The sequence below is a fragment of the Antechinus flavipes genome, chromosome 3 (assembly GCF_016432865.1).
Source record: "Antechinus flavipes isolate AdamAnt ecotype Samford, QLD, Australia chromosome 3, AdamAnt_v2, whole genome shotgun sequence".
In the NCBI taxonomy this organism is placed as follows: Eukaryota; Metazoa; Chordata; class Mammalia; order Dasyuromorphia; family Dasyuridae; genus Antechinus; species Antechinus flavipes.
In genome coordinates this window covers 546062942-546078619 of record NC_067400.1, presented here as the reverse complement: position 1 = coordinate 546078619, position 15678 = coordinate 546062942, and the positions used below count along the sequence as shown (strand labels likewise).

The following is a 15678-nucleotide window of genomic DNA, read 5'->3' as shown; positions in this document are numbered from 1 at the left end:
TCTCTCCCAAAGAAAATCAAATTTCTAAAGTATTAGAACCCTCATCTTCTGACTCTCTAACTTTATTGCAAATGAAATATCAATGCCTTGTATCACTACCTTTGTTCAATAATCTCATCAACTCCCATGGATTCAATGATATCCTTATGTAGAGTATTCTCAGATCTAATGATCACCACATAATACCAAAGAGATCTCCTACTTCCAAAGAGGGAAAAACTAAAATAGTTTTGGAAATGGAAAGAAGCTAACAACTTTATTTTAAGGTTGCATGCTAAGTATTTCAAAAATAGTAAACATTCTCTCAGCCCCAAAATAATCCTTCAGCTATTGCACATTTGTGAGGTCTTTTTCTTTTAACAATTACATATTTTCATGTGTATATAAACAAGGCATTTAAGGTTTTTAAAGCTTTTTAAAATCAACAGAATTATCATCATGATGTCATTATTAACCTAGAAAAGTGGACATTTTTACTGAGGAGAGGCAATAGTGAAAAAGGAAAACAATGAAAAAGGATAAAAGGGACAGGCAACAAAATAGAACTGGATTTCAGAGGAAAAAACTCCAAGGAAATAAAGTAGCCCATAACATGGAAAAAATTAAGCTTCCTATGAACAGATGAAACTCCCATTTTGAACTCAATTCAATGTCAGTGCAACTAATATTTATTTATATAGCACACATATTCCCATAAATTAGAGTGTAAATTTTTTTTCATTTGAAAATGGTTTTTTGGTGGCAAATATTGATCATGGCTTGAAATAGCACACTATCTTTTAGTCATGGCCTTTTATTCTTTCAAATCTTCCAATTTCACTCTCTAAAGGATCCACATAACTATTTCCACCAGTGGAGTCCTTCCACCAGCCCACTTCCATATGGTTCCTTCAATTATCAGCTGTAGGAAATTAACTTAGACAATAAAACAAGATCCATCTGCCTTCTTGATATGGATGCCATTTGCCAGTAGCTGTTGAATAGAAAAAAAATGTGCATTTTTTATTTGAGAGGGTCCAGTTGTCTCTCACTCTCCCAGAATACTTTCCTCCTATTTTTGGCAGGGCTGATGTAGGTCTACCACAGACCATGAAATAGCTGAGGAGGCTATGATTTATTAAGGTTTCCTAAACAGTGACTTTGAGTCATTGTTTTCAACAGAAAATGTTCATTTCTTCTTCCCTCTTCACCCTACTGCTTGCCAATCACAAGCACCATAAAAGGGTCTTGGGCTTAGGAGAATGGCACCACTATGCCCTTTTACAGGGCCCTACAACCTCTAGAAAAAGAGGATATTAATTTGCTTTAAAATCTCAGGTTCCCAGCAGCACTTGCTGCTACATAACAATGCACCCCACTCCTCTGCAGTGAGAAGCAATGATTGAGGGGCCTTAGGTGACAAAAGCATTCCTCATCACCCAAAGCCATCTGGCACATATGTATGAATGCACCACCTCAGCCAGGAAGTACACTTGTCAAGTCAGAATGGAGAAACATCAGAAAGGAGACAGAACAGACTGTAGCAGATACAGGGATTCCAGAAGTAGGGAACAAAGGACCAAAGGCTCATGACCACAAATTAAGAGAATATAAGCATTGGGAAAGAAGAGAGCCGGAGAGGGAAAGGGGTGATGAGCGGAGGGGGAGGAGAGATGAGAATTGAAAAAGAGGTCACGTGCTGTTAGAAAATGACATTTTGAGGTAAACTGTGTTCTCAACTGTTGGAATCTTTACAAACTTCTAACTCATTAGAGTTGATAGATTATTGATCTGATCTTACAAGAAGACGTTTTGGGCCAGAACCTGAAACAAGGTACTAAGTAGAACTAATTGATACAATGCTTGTGTTCACACCTTTACTCACTGGAGTTCACAAGTATGAGAGATTCACAAAGTTAACTGTGTAACTTTGTGAATTCATACCTCCCTTGAGCAACAGGTAACCCTAGAGAACTTCTAAATTTAGTTCTCTATACCATTAATTTTTTAATCTTTGATAAAGATGCACTGGCTCCAGCAGAAAGGTTTTATAACCGATCAGAAGAGCAGTGTCCAGTGCGAGCAGCTCCACTATCTTTAGATAATCACCAGGTGATGTGGAGAGATCCAGAAAGTGGTGAATGGAAGGGACCAGACAGGCTAACTGCTTGGGGGAGAGGGCTTATGGCGTAATTCAGCTGAAATCTGTCCGAGAGCCTCTGTCTGCTTCTTTTATACGAGAGAGAGGAATTGTGGGATATGAGAGAGAGGGATTTGGGGTTTTCTCCCATAGTGCTCTCTGGCCCTAAGAACTTCAAGGGAGGTGTAAATTCAGATATCTCATACTAAAACCCTGAAATTTCCCAAACGTGTGAACTCCAATGAGTAAAGGTGCAAACACAAGCATTGTATCAATTAGTTCTGCTTAGTATCTTGTTTCAGGTTCTAGCCCAAAACTTCTTCTTGTAAGATCAGATCAATAATCTATCAACTCTAATGAATTAGCAGTTTGTAAAGATTCCAACACTCAACAATATGATAAACATAAAGACTTGCATTAATGAAAAATATGATATGTGAAGTTTTTACATAGACTCTACAGAAAAGCTTGGCCAGCTTTTTAGTCCTAGTGTAAGTTCCCACATTTTACTACTACTATTCATACCAAATGATAAAAGGGAAACCCCAGGAACACTGGCTTTCCTCCCATTTGTAGGGGATTGTTTTTCCTTCTCCAAAAACAGACTTGATGAAATGGTGGAGGCTGAAGGTTTTCTCCCTATGTATTCCAAATCAGTGTTGAAGACGGTTGCCATGGGCCAGAACTCTTTCCCTAGGCCCAAAATTGTTTCTGGGAAAAGCCGTAGGTTGCCAAAAATAAGTGTATCAGAACTGCTCCCAATGCCAGAGATTTCAGTTCATCCCAACAAAGGAGAAATGATGCTATAGTTATTTAGCTGAGCTGAAGCAAAAGAATTCCTCTCCCCCTCCTTTTATATGTGTAGGAACTCATGGATCTCCTGAGAAACACGGCACCCTGATCGCGCTGCCGATGCTCTGCGACAGCTGCCGGCTTTCAGATGGACTATTCGTTGCCGCGATCATCCGGGAGCAGTGACCATTTGTCCCCTCCATCCGCTCCCAGGATGCTATCCTGAGAGCCCCAATCCGACATCAGGGAGGACAGTGACACCTGGCTGATGTTGCTGACCTGGTCCCACGGGGCGACCTTGTCCCTTCGCCGGTCATCCATCCCAATGTGAACGCTCACCTGGGAGGGAGTAAGGGGCTTCATGCGGCCATGGGCTTGGGCTTCATACTTTTCCATATCTGGTTTCTTGTAACTGGGAAGAAGGAGATCAGCAAAATGAGAAGTGGTCTGACAGGATTTTTTTTTTTTTAAGCATTTTTTAGGCCTTGTAAACTAAAGACATTTTATAAACAAAGACAAGACTCAAGGGCGGCCCCATTGATGTTATTTTACTGTGTTTATTGGCATTATTTAATGCTGCCATTTAAAAAAAAAATTAGTCAGAACAGCTAACTATACCTCGCAGGACTTCCCAAGTAACCAGGAAAAGGAATCTGAACAAAACCAGCAGACTCAGGACAACACCTGTACATCCTCCCCCTTCCTCCCCCAACTCTCCAACAAAAGCTACACTTCCTCCTCCTTCTGGGATCGCCTTCCCTTTAAGGGAAAAAATTGGCTCAGCTCGCCCAGGGCCAGGAGCTTTTCTCCTTTCCACATTTCCCAAGCAGTAAGCATCATTAAAAGGATAAATGAAAGAGCTTCCTTGTGATGGGTGCAAGGCAGAGCGCCTACCCTGGCACTAGACAGAGTTGGTGATTTATAAAGGATTGCACACGTCCAGCTCCACGGGAGACCTGATCTGAAATCTCAGCTTCAGGTGAATGAACGGTTCTGCTGGGAGGATGGCCTGGACTTCTCTGATTCCCCTCACCCGCCCCCTGGGCTCTCTGGGCTACTCACCACTTCAGCTGAAGTGAGGAGAGTACCACAGACACGGAGGAGGCGGCCATGGCAGCGGATCCCATCCAGGGCTGCAGCACAATGCCAAGGGGCATGAACACACCTGGAAACACACACAAGATAATGACAAACCCCCCAGATGTCAGCCTCCTAGACAACATGACTCCCATGTGCCTTTCCAGTTTTATTTCATCTCTCTCTCCTTTTTTTTTTTAAGCAAAAAAATATGAGCATTTATTAAGTGCCTACTAAATCTAGGCACCAGAATACAAAAACAAAGCAAGAAGCAGTCCTTACTATCAAGGCTTATGTTCCAAAACTCTACCTTTTGGTTAAATTGGCCAAATAGCTCTTACCACAATCAGTAAATTGAAAAGAAGCAAAACCCTCAAGGAGCTTACAAGCTAATAGGAGAACATGAAAATAATTAATTAGAAAGTAAGCTACATACATATGAATAAACAGGAAATAATTAACACAAGGAAGGCACTGGAATTAAGAGGGGTGGGGGAAGATTTCCTTTAGCAGTTGGGATATTTTTTTAGGACTTAAAGGAAGCTGGGGAAATCAATAATTGCATACAGGAGGGTAAGCATTTTGGGTTTGGGGGCCAGTGGGAAAAAACCTGTAACCAAGAGCTGAGTGTCTTGTTTGTGGGACAGCCAGGAGATCAGGGTCAACGGACTCAAAAATACATGGTGGGGCACAAGGTGTCAGAAAACTGAGAGGCAGGAGGAAAGGGGATAAAAACCTTCATCTTCCTCTTCTCTATTTTTGATCCAGGTGATCCAGATATGGCTATGGAGGAGAAAGGAAGTCTGGTGACTGGCCAACTCTGCCTCAATTAAATCTAATTAATTTTCAAGTCATCTTCCTAATGTCACTGATTCTCTCTGAGATCAAAGAACAAATAATAACACCACATTTGTGTAGGGGACATTTTCTTCAAAACTAAACTTGGAGAGCTCCAAACTTCCTTCACAGAACAGCCTGAGGCTATTCATGATCCCTCCTTCCAGTTAGTAGTGTTCCCTCCCTCCTGAAGTTAAGCTGTGTAAACTCTTAAATTGGCTTATCTGTGTGTAGGCTGTCTTCCCTCCAAGAAATTGTAAGCTCCTGGAGGGAAGGTTTTGTTTTAGACTTTGTATCCCCAGTGCCTTGCACATAACATAGCAGGTGCTTAAAAAGTATCGAATTTAATTACTCAGCCCTTAATAAGAAAGCATTGGGAAAGTGTCCCCTGCACCAGCTCATGACAACACCAGGGACTACCTTTGCTGTCCTAAATCAGGCAAAAAAGTCTCTCCTTTCCTAAAACCAGTGCTCTCCCAGTGATGCCCTTGGACTGTCAATAATGGATCTCCATGATAATGTTGTGCAGGTCACCGCATTAAAAGGCCCAGAGCAAATCCTCCAGCCTCCTGGGGAGGTTTGTTGGGGAAGATGTGTAGAAGGTAATAAAGTGATAGCAAAGGAGTAAGATGCGGGGACTTGTGGTCTGCACCAACTAGCAGAGTCCCTCATCTATGCAATCACAGAAGCTACATGAATAAGGCAAAAACAACCAACAAGATCTTAAATACATGAGGCTATACATGGGAGAAGAGTTGTTTTACATATTACTTTCTTGCCCTCTCCCTCCCTCTGTCTCTCCATCTCCATTTTTGTCCCTCCATACTTCCCTCCCTTTCTTTCACTCTTGTTTCTCACTGTCTCTCTGTTTCTTTCTTACTCACTCTCTTTTTCTCTTACTCTGTCTGTCTCTATCTCTTTCTCTGCTTCTTTCTCATTCTCTCTCTCTGTCTCTTTTCTTCCTCTTCTCCTTTCCTCTCCTCCTTTTGCTGTTGTTTAGTCATTTCAGTCCCAACTTTCCCTTCATGACTCCATCTAGGATTTTCTTGGCAGAAATACTAATTTGTCATTTCCTTCTCCAGCTCATTTTATAGATGAGGAGATTGAAGGGAAATAGGAGTTAAGTGTCTTGCCCAGGGTCATACAGTAAATGTCTGGCCGGATTTGAACTCAGGGAGAAGAGTCTCCTGACTCTAGGCTTGGCATTCTATTCACTATAGCCCCTGACTGCCATCCCTCCACAACCTCCCACCCTCCTCCCTTAGCACTGTCAAAATCTTCAGTACTTCTCTACTGAGCACAAGATACTGTAGAATGAAACAATTCAACTATTATAAAGCTGGAGAATGTGAAATTAAAAGTCATAATGCTCCTTAATGATCCATCTGCTTGGCTCTTCCTGAAACTAGTCATATGACATTGTAAGCTTAAGGACAGTCTTACAGATGTATATAATTTATTGAGACATTTCGGGAGAGATCTAGGGAAAAGGAAGTGAAACCCTGGACTGGAACATGATATGGGAGAAAGCATACTAATCCTGGAATTGAGAACCTGGATTCAAATCTTGTCTCTGATACCATCCAAATGTCTTTGGAAAAGTCATAGCCTTCCCAAACCTCTGCTTCCTCATCTATAATATGAGGAAGGGTTGCAAGACATGATCTCTGAGACCCTTGAAACTCTTCATCTATTACTATAAATAAGAGACATGATCCAAAAAAAATTAGTGAAAAGTTATATTAACATAGGAAAGAGGGTTGCTTTTTTTAAATGAAGGTTATTGACGCTAAATTATTGAATAATAATTTTTTGTATTTATAGGGAACTCCGAGTCCTATTTTGGAACTTCATCATGTTGAGAATTCTCAAAGGCCATGCTTAGTTATGTTGCACAAATTCTGGCAGGTCTGTTTATACTGAAGACTTCAAATACTCATCTAGCAGAGAATTATGTGTCTTTTTAGACAATAAGCTCTTTGAGGGCAGGCTTATCTCCCTTGTGAACTTGTGCCCATAATTTCTAGTGCATAGTAGGCATTCAAGAAATGCTTTTCAAATGACTGTTCAGAACTACCTTAGCTGCATAAAGAGGCTCCCCACTAGAAGGTTACTCAGCAGGTGATGAATTTTTTTCAAGAAGAAATTTAAGAAGCTTCTAAGGGCTTCAGGACAAGTTATAATGGTGGAGGGAACTCATATTGATTAAATACCAGATCAAAGGAATGTTTAAAGATCAGTTTTCACCCAAGGACATCAAATCATTTTGGTTTAACAGAAACAAGGGGCTTGGTCCTGACATGGTACAGATGGGGAAATTTATATCTAAGAATAGATACAATAGATAGATAGATCTAAGAAAACAGTTTCTTCTCCGTCTCCCCAAAGCAGACAGAGCAATGTGTGATACAGATAGCTAGTCAGGACAAAACTCATCTCTAGCTAATAAAAAATTAAGCCAGTAAGTTCCTTTACTCTTTCTTCTCCAAGAGCCAACATCTTTGTAACAAACCAACTGCAAATCACCACCTACCTGCTGCGATGGGTATCCCAACTAGGTTATAAATCAAGGCCAAGATCAGGTTTATCCGTATTCTCCAGACAGTCCTCCTGGAAAGATGAATGCTAGCAACCACATCTAGCAAATCGTTCTGAAACACAGGAGCACACTGACTCAGGAAGCCATCCTCCCTGACCACAGCCAACTCCCTTCCCACTGGCGTCTCCAAGTTAGGAAATAAAAGGAGGGAAGATGAATCCAAGCTCACCCTAATGAGGACGACATCAGCGGCTTCGATAGCCACATCTGTCCCTGTGCCGATGGCAATGCCGACATCGGCCCTCGCCAAGGCTGGAGAGTCATTCACTCCATCTCCTACCATGGCCACTTCCTTCCCTTGGTTTTGAAGCTCCTGGATCTTGGCCACTTTGTGAGAGGGGAGGACCTCTGCAAATACTCTGTTAATGCCCACCTGAAGAGCAAAGGAAATCATAATGTGGTATGGCAAGGACAACAGCTTGCAGAAGCTCGGGGCTTTCATTCCTTCCTCTTGCACCAAGAACCCACGTTCTGAAAAAGGGTCATCAGTAGAGATGAGAAAAAAAAACAGAACACGATAATTGTGCCTTGGCCACCTATCTCTCCAATCTAGGAGGACTGAGAGAGCAGGTTGGCCAGGAAAGCAATATGGTATAATGAAAAGAGAAGTGGACTATGGGATTTTCATCTTTAAAATAATAATAATAAAAATAAAATTAATAATGTCCCATTACATTTATATTAGTTTTGGAAGCCATTTCCCAATCAATAAGTATCTTTCTACTTCTACTTTTTTGCTATCACAAAGGGTAGTGCTACAAATAATTTGTCATAAATCATATTTTTGTTTCTGCCTTTGATTTCTTAGGGATATATGCTTTTCAGTGCAATAATGAAGCTAAACAGGACAGTTTAATCACTTGCTTAATTACAAAATTAAATCCAGAACTGTGAGACCCTTTCACAGCTCCTGCTACATGAATATACAAGCAATAGCTAGTGAGTAGTAGAAATAGCATTCAAACCCAGGAATCTTGTTCCCTTGGTTTGCCACTCAGAAAAAACTCAAATTCTCTATTAGCCGAGTAGAGATTCAAGAAAAGATGCTAAACTAGAAAAATGTCTTCTTTTGATATGTTACTTGGTTTTTTCTTTTTTATGCAAATAAGGACACATACAGAAAAGATTGAGTTGCTTTTCACTCCAAGGTTAAACTGGTTGTGTCAATGATGAAGACCAATATAGAACATGCAAAGTCATGGGATGCCTAGAAAGAGTTCCAGCTTTACAGTCACGACCCTGAGTTCCAAGCACCACTTCTGATATTTACTCTGTCAGTGCTGAAAATGGAGATTACAATACTCAACTTCCTCCCACAGAGGGTGTCCTGCCTGACCTCTGAGGCCCCCCAAGACTGAATCCGAGGCTTCTATGACACATGGGGACTGAGGGAGCTGGCCACAGAAATCATCATTGGCCTCCCTCCTTCCCCACCCCCCACCCCCAACCAAACCAATCCGGCCGTAAGCAGACCTGTGTGGCGATGGCTTTTGCAGTTTTCCTGTTGTCTCCAGTTATCAGAACGACATCCACACCCATACTTTTAAGGATATGGACAGCCAATGCTGCCTCTTGCTTGACAGAATCTGCTATGGCCACCATCCCACAGAGCACACCTGGGAAGAAAATTGCCTTAGTTAAATAATCATAAAAGTAAAGCAAAACAAAAGCAGAGAAGAAAAAAATGGGCTGGTTATCTCATTCCCTTCCTATCACTTTCTAAAGAATACATAGGTATACATCTCCAAAGTTTTAGTGTCCTTTTGAGCTTTGATAGCTTTTGAAGAGTTGTTCAAACAGTTTTTAATAATCTTAAGTCTTGGGAACATCTTGAAATATTCTAGAAGTAGATTTTACATGATTTTTTTGTGAGTTAAAATGGCAGTTTTCAAATGTGACTAAAACTCTGGGGTTCAGGTTTGGACAAAAATATTGCCCATAGTTGCCAGGCTATAGGGAGTTCCCTTCTCTATCCAAAAAATATTTCTCTTCTATCAAAAAAAGAAACAAGCAACAATCAAATAATCAGTAAGCACTAAATAAGTATCTGTTCTGTTCCAGGAATACTTAACAACTAGCTCAGGAGTATACGTGGGATGTATATACAACACACTTTTTAAGTTTAATTCTGCATTACCAAAATTTTCCCCATCACTTTCTTAAGCTTAGATAATCAAAAGAACAATTAATCAAGCTCTGATTTGTAGCGTCTCCTGATTTCCAAGGTATAATAACAGAAAATTTAACAACTGGTCATCACAAGTCAGTGTGAGCAGTACTCCTGGATTTGACCCACTTAATGTATGCAACCCCCTAGCCTGAGCAGCCTCAACCCCAAGAGCCAAAACACTCGCGGGAGAAAGAAACAGAAAATGGTTCCTTCAGTAAAGGAGTTTATAATACAATGGGAAAGAAAATATGCAAACAAACATATAGAAACATGCTATAAACCAGATACAGAAAAAAACTAATAGAGAGAAGGCACTAGAATTAAGGAAAGGTTTCCTGTAAAAGAGAATTTTAGTTGGGAATTAAAGGCAATAAAGGAAGTCACTAGAGGGAATGGAGAAGAGAATATTTCACAAATGGAACATTTCCACTCCACATGCACCAACTTATACATTTATACATTCCTCACACAGAAAATGGAAACTAAGGAGAAGAAACTCAAAGGAAAATTCTGATAAGGTGGTTCTAGGGAAAGTTTTGAAAAAAGGAAAAAAAAGGAGATGGCAATGAGAAAGAGAAAGAATCTGTCTTAAGACTTTAAAAAGAAAAAAAAGGATAAATATAATTTCCTAAATTTTAGGTATGTGGTTCAATTTACTATATAAAATACAGATGTTCCTTCAGCATTCTGCAAAAATCATTTTCTATAAACTTAATCATTAAATGTCCTATGGTATCTTACTATTTAAAAGATTTTTGTCAGTAAACATCTTTTAGAAGCAAAAGATTTTTATTTTTTATTTTATGAATCTAAGTCTTCATATATTGTGTTCTTCTGAAACAATTTTAGCCCAAAAGAAGACAGACTATGATTATAATATGGTACCAATTTATAGAAGCTGGGAATGATCAGATGAAAGAAAAAAAGTAGAAATCAGAAGTCTAAAAATAGGATGGCCAATGTCTCTGAAAGACAAATTTGACTACAGCAAAGGAAATAAAACTAATCTTGCAGAATATAAAAATATTATAGATATGTTTAACTATATTTATACTTATAGTATTACTATATTTCAGTAAAATATTTAACCAAGTATCTCTTATGCTATTTCTGTGGAAAAAAGAGAGCTAGGCTCCTTATTCCTAAAAGTGTAGGTTGTAACCACAAATGGGATCTTATGACTAAACATGGAGGTTGCAAAATTATGACTTATTATCAGTAAATGTCTGATTTGCATACCAAGTTTATAGAGACATAGACCTATATGCCTGAGGTAAAAAAAAAAAATTTCTCAGGTGAAAACAGGTCACAAGTGGAAAAAGTTTAAGAAACACTGGCACTAGCCAGCAGTACTATTTAGAATTGGTTAAATGATCAGACCCAAAGAGTAGTTAGTTACTAAGGCTATGGTGAGAATAGGTAGAAAGATAAGAGGAAGTAAACAGCGAAATGCCTCATTTTGGCCAAATGTACAAAAATGTACCATTGAAAAATCAGGAAGGCACCAAGACTAAATAAAAACATAAATCTACATCTATATATATTATAAATATAAAAATACAATTGGTTATCACAAGTCAATGTAAGCAGCACTTCTGGATTTGAACCATGTAAAGTACTGGCCTGAGCAGTATTAAAAAAAATTTTTTTAATTTTAAAAATTTTTATTTCTCCTAGTTACATATAGAAATAACTTTTTTTGATCATATATGCACATTCATTTTTATTTTAAAATATTTCCTTATGAATCACAGTAGGAGAGAAAAATCACAGTAAAAGGGAAAAACCATGAATTTTTTAAAAGACAGAAAAAAGAAAAAAAAGCTAACATAGTATGTGTTGAATTTATATTCAGTCTCCATATTCTCTTTCTAAAAGCATATGGGGTTCTCTATGCAAAGTTTATTGGGGTTGCTTTGGATCACTGAACTGCTGAGAAGGACTAAGTCTGTTATAGTTGATCATTGCACAGTCTTGCTGTTGCTGTGTACAATGTTTTCCTCATTCTGCTTGTTTCACTCAGCATTACTTCATATAAATCTTTCCAGGCCTTTCTAAAACCAGCCCATTTATCATTTTTTATAGAACAATAATATTCCATTATTTTCATATCCCATAACTCATTCAGCCACTCCCCAGTTGACGGGCATGTACTCATTTTTCAATTCTTTGCCACCACAAAAAGAGCTGCTATGAATATTTTTTGCACATGTAGGTCTATTTTCCCTCTGTTATGATTTTTTTGGGATACAGGCCCAGTAATGAAACTGCTGAATCAAAGGGTATGCACATTTTCATAGCCCTTTGGGCATAGTTCCAAATTGCTCTCCAGAATCATTTCACAACTCCATGCATCAGTGTCCCAGTTTTCCCACATCTCCTCCAACATCTATCATTATCTTTTCTGATCATCTTAGCCAATCTGAGAAGTGTGAAGTGATACCTCAGAGTTGTTTTAATTTGCATTTCTCTAATCAATAGTAATTTAGAGGAATTTTTTTTCATATGACTGCAGATCAGTCCTAAAATCTTTAAAGGACAAAGCACTCAAAAATCTAATGAAAGCAGCAGCAAAATACTAAAAAGCACAGGAATAAATACATATTCTCCATTTAAACCAAGAACTAGCATTATACACAATGAGGATAATCCACAGTCCTTTCCAATAAGAACAGGAGAAAAGCAGGGATGTCCATTTAAAAAAATATTATATTTTATGATTAGCAGGATGATTTCAGAGAGACTTACATGAACTGATGCTGAGTGAAGTGAATAGAACCAAGAGAATACACAGCAATAACAAGATTATATAATGATCAGTTCTGATGAACATGGCTCTTTTCATCAGCGAGGTGATCCCAATAGACTTGGTTAAATGATCAGACCCAAAGAGTAGTTAGTTACTAAGGCTATGGTGAGAATAGGTAGAAAGATAAGAGGAAGTAAACAGCGAAATGCCTCATTTTGGCCAAATGTACAAAAATGTACCATTGAAAAATCAGGAAGGCACCAAGACTAAATAAAAACATAAATCTACATCTATATGTATTATAAATATAAAAATACAATTGGTTATCACAAGTCAATGTAAGCAGCACTTCTGGATTTGAACCACAGGCTTGGTCTGAGCAGTATTAAAAAATTTTTTTTTAATTTTAAAAATTTTTATTTCTCCTAGTTACATATAGAAATAACTTTTTTTGATCATATATGCACATTCATTTTTATTTTAAAATATTTCCTTATGAATCACAGTAGGAGAGAAAAATCAGAATAAAAGGGAAAAACCATGAGAGAATTTTTTAAAAGACAGAAAAAGGAGAAAAGAAAAGCTAACATAGTATGTGTTGAATTTATATTCAGTCTCCATATTCTCGTTCTAAAAGCACATGGGGTTCTCTATGCAAAGTTTATTGGGGTTGCTTTGGATCACTGAACTGCTGAGAAGGACTAAGTCTGTTATAGTTGATCATTGCACAGTCTTGCTGTTGCTGTGTACAATGTTTTCCTCATTCTGCTTGTTTCACTCAGCATTACTTCATATAAATCTTTCCAGGCCTTTCTAAAACCAGCCCATTTATCATTTTTTATAGAACAATAATATTCCATTATTTTCATATCTCATAACTCATTCAGCCACTCCCCAGTTGACGGGCATGTACTCATTTTTCAATTCTTTGCCACCACAGAAAGAGCTGCTATGAACATTTTTGCACATGTAGGTCTATTTTCCCTCTGTTATGATTTTTTTGGGATACAGGCCCAGTAATGAAACTGCTGAATCAAAGGGTATGCACATTTTCATAGCCCTTTGGGCATAGTTCCAAATTGCTCTCCAGAATCATTTCACAACTCCATGCATCAGTGTCCCAGTTTTCCCACATCTCCTCCAACATCTATCATTATCTTCTCTGATCATCTTAACCAATCTGAGAAGTGTGAAGTGATACCTCAGAGTTGCTTTAATTTGCATTTCTCTAATCAATAGTAATTTAGAGGCATTTTTTTTATATGACTATAGATCAGTCCTAAAATCTTTAAAGGACAAAGCACTCAAAAATCTAATGAAAGCAGCAGCAAAAGACTAAAAAGCACAGGAATAAATACATACTCTCCATTTAAACCAAGAACTAGCATTATACACAATGAGGATAATCCACAGTCCTTTCCAATAAGAACAGGAGAAAAGCAGGGATGTCCATTTAAAAAAATATTATATTTTATGATTAGCAGGATGATTTCAGAGACTTACATGAACTGATGCTGAGTGAAGTGAGTAGAACCAAGAGAATACACAGCAATAACAAGATTATACAATGACAATTCTGATGGACATGGGTCTTTTCATCCGTGAGGTGATTCCAATATTCTTGGGATGCAGAGAGCCATCTGCTTCCAGAGAGAGAGAACTGTGGGGGCTAAGTGTGGATCACAACCTAGTATTTTCATCTTTGTTGTTGCTGTTTACTTGTTTTTTTATTTCTTTCTCTTTTTTTTCCTTTTCTATCTGATTTTTCATGTACAGCATGATGATTGTGGAGGTATGTATAGAGGAATTGTTATGTTTGACATATGTTGGATTGCTTGCTATCTAGGGGAGGAGGTGGGAGGAAGAAAAGGAGAAAAAATATGAAATGCAGGGTTTTACAAGGCTAAATGTTGAGGGCCTGTTTGCATGTATTTTGAAAGTAAAAAACTATTATTTAAAAAAAATAAAAAGAAAAAACAAAGTTTTAGAAATGTAAACTATAATAAGAAAACAAAAAAAAAAGAAAAACTAAGGGAATATAGGAAAGATAAAACAAAATGCGAGTTTTATAGATAATATGAGAATCAGAGATGACGAAAGTTAAAGTATATAAAAATTTACTTCAGTCATCAGTATTTCTATATTTTACTAACAACATTCAAGAGAAATAGATAGGAAGGGAAATTCCATTAAGATATTTACAGAATAATTACAAATAATTTATACAGAATGTATAAATACATGGGAGTCTACTTACCAAGTAGCACACGATAATTATATGATTTTAACTAAAAAACACTTTATAGAGACAGACCTAAAGAAGTGGAGAAATATTAATTGCTAATAGGTAGACGGATCCAATACATAAAAATGATGTTACTTCTAAATTTAACTTCTCAAACAACCAAATCAATCAAACAACAAAAAGGTATGTAGGGCTGTAGGGAAAAACAGTAAATTTACCTAAAGTAAGAGTCTCAAGAAAATAATTTAAAAAAAAAAAAGGACAGAAGTTTTAGCAATAGCACATCTCAAACAGAGAGGTAATAAATAAAATTATTTGGGTCTACTTAAAATACAAAGGTCAAATAGTAGAACAGATTACAAACAAAAGCAGACAAATAAATGAGGCATGGAGTGCAATAAATATTAATGGAGTAAGAGCTTGCTACGTCATAATTTGGAAATTAGTCTGGCAGAAACTAATTTTGAAGTAAACCAACATTTCATACAGTATGCCAAGACAAATTCCATTCAGATATATGACAGACATAAAAGGTCACATAAAAACAAATTAGAAGAGCAAGGAAGGAATTTTGATTTTTAACTATAGATAGAGGAAGAATTTATAACCAAACAAGGGATGGAGAAGAAAAGAAAAGATAAAATTTACAATTTTGATTATATAAAATAAAATAAAAATGACACAGACAATATCAGTACACTCAAAACTAGTAGGGAAATAGTTACTTAGGGAAAAAAAAAATCTTCACAATCAAGTTTCTTTTATAAAGATCTCATTTTTGAGATGCATAAAGAATTGATTCAAATAAAAACAAGAGCCATTCCCTAATTGATAAGGAGTCAAAGGATACAAATAAGCAATTTTCAAAGGGTGAAATATCCAAGCTAATAACAGGTATATAAAAAAATGCAACAAATCACAGAGAAATGAGAATCAAAGCAACTCTCAGGTTTGCCATCAAATTGGCAAGGATGCCTCCCCAAAATGTTGGAGAGTTAAACAAAAACAGGCATCATTATGAATTACTTTGATGATTTGGAAAAATGACTTAAAATTATGTTCAAAAAGTCAATAAACTATACATACCCTT

The 15678-nt window shown here is 37.4% G+C and overlaps 1 protein-coding gene across 1 annotated transcript in view; it reads right to left on the bottom strand.

The window, feature by feature from the left end:
- Positions 1-228: 228 nt before the first annotated feature.
- The window catches only part of ATP7B (ATPase copper transporting beta), a 55417-nt gene continuing 39967 nt past the window's right edge, over positions 229-15678 (bottom strand). Inside the window, exons 16-20 of the mRNA XM_051987384.1 lie at positions 8898-9040; positions 7594-7797; positions 7359-7476; positions 3974-4076; positions 229-3323 (exon numbers count right to left, since the gene is read on the bottom strand). Coding sequence (XP_051843344.1) covers positions 3065-3323; positions 3974-4076; positions 7359-7476; positions 7594-7797; positions 8898-9040 — 827 coding nt within the window. The 3' untranslated portion in view covers positions 229-3064. The remainder of the gene's footprint in view (positions 3324-3973; positions 4077-7358; positions 7477-7593; positions 7798-8897; positions 9041-15678) is intronic.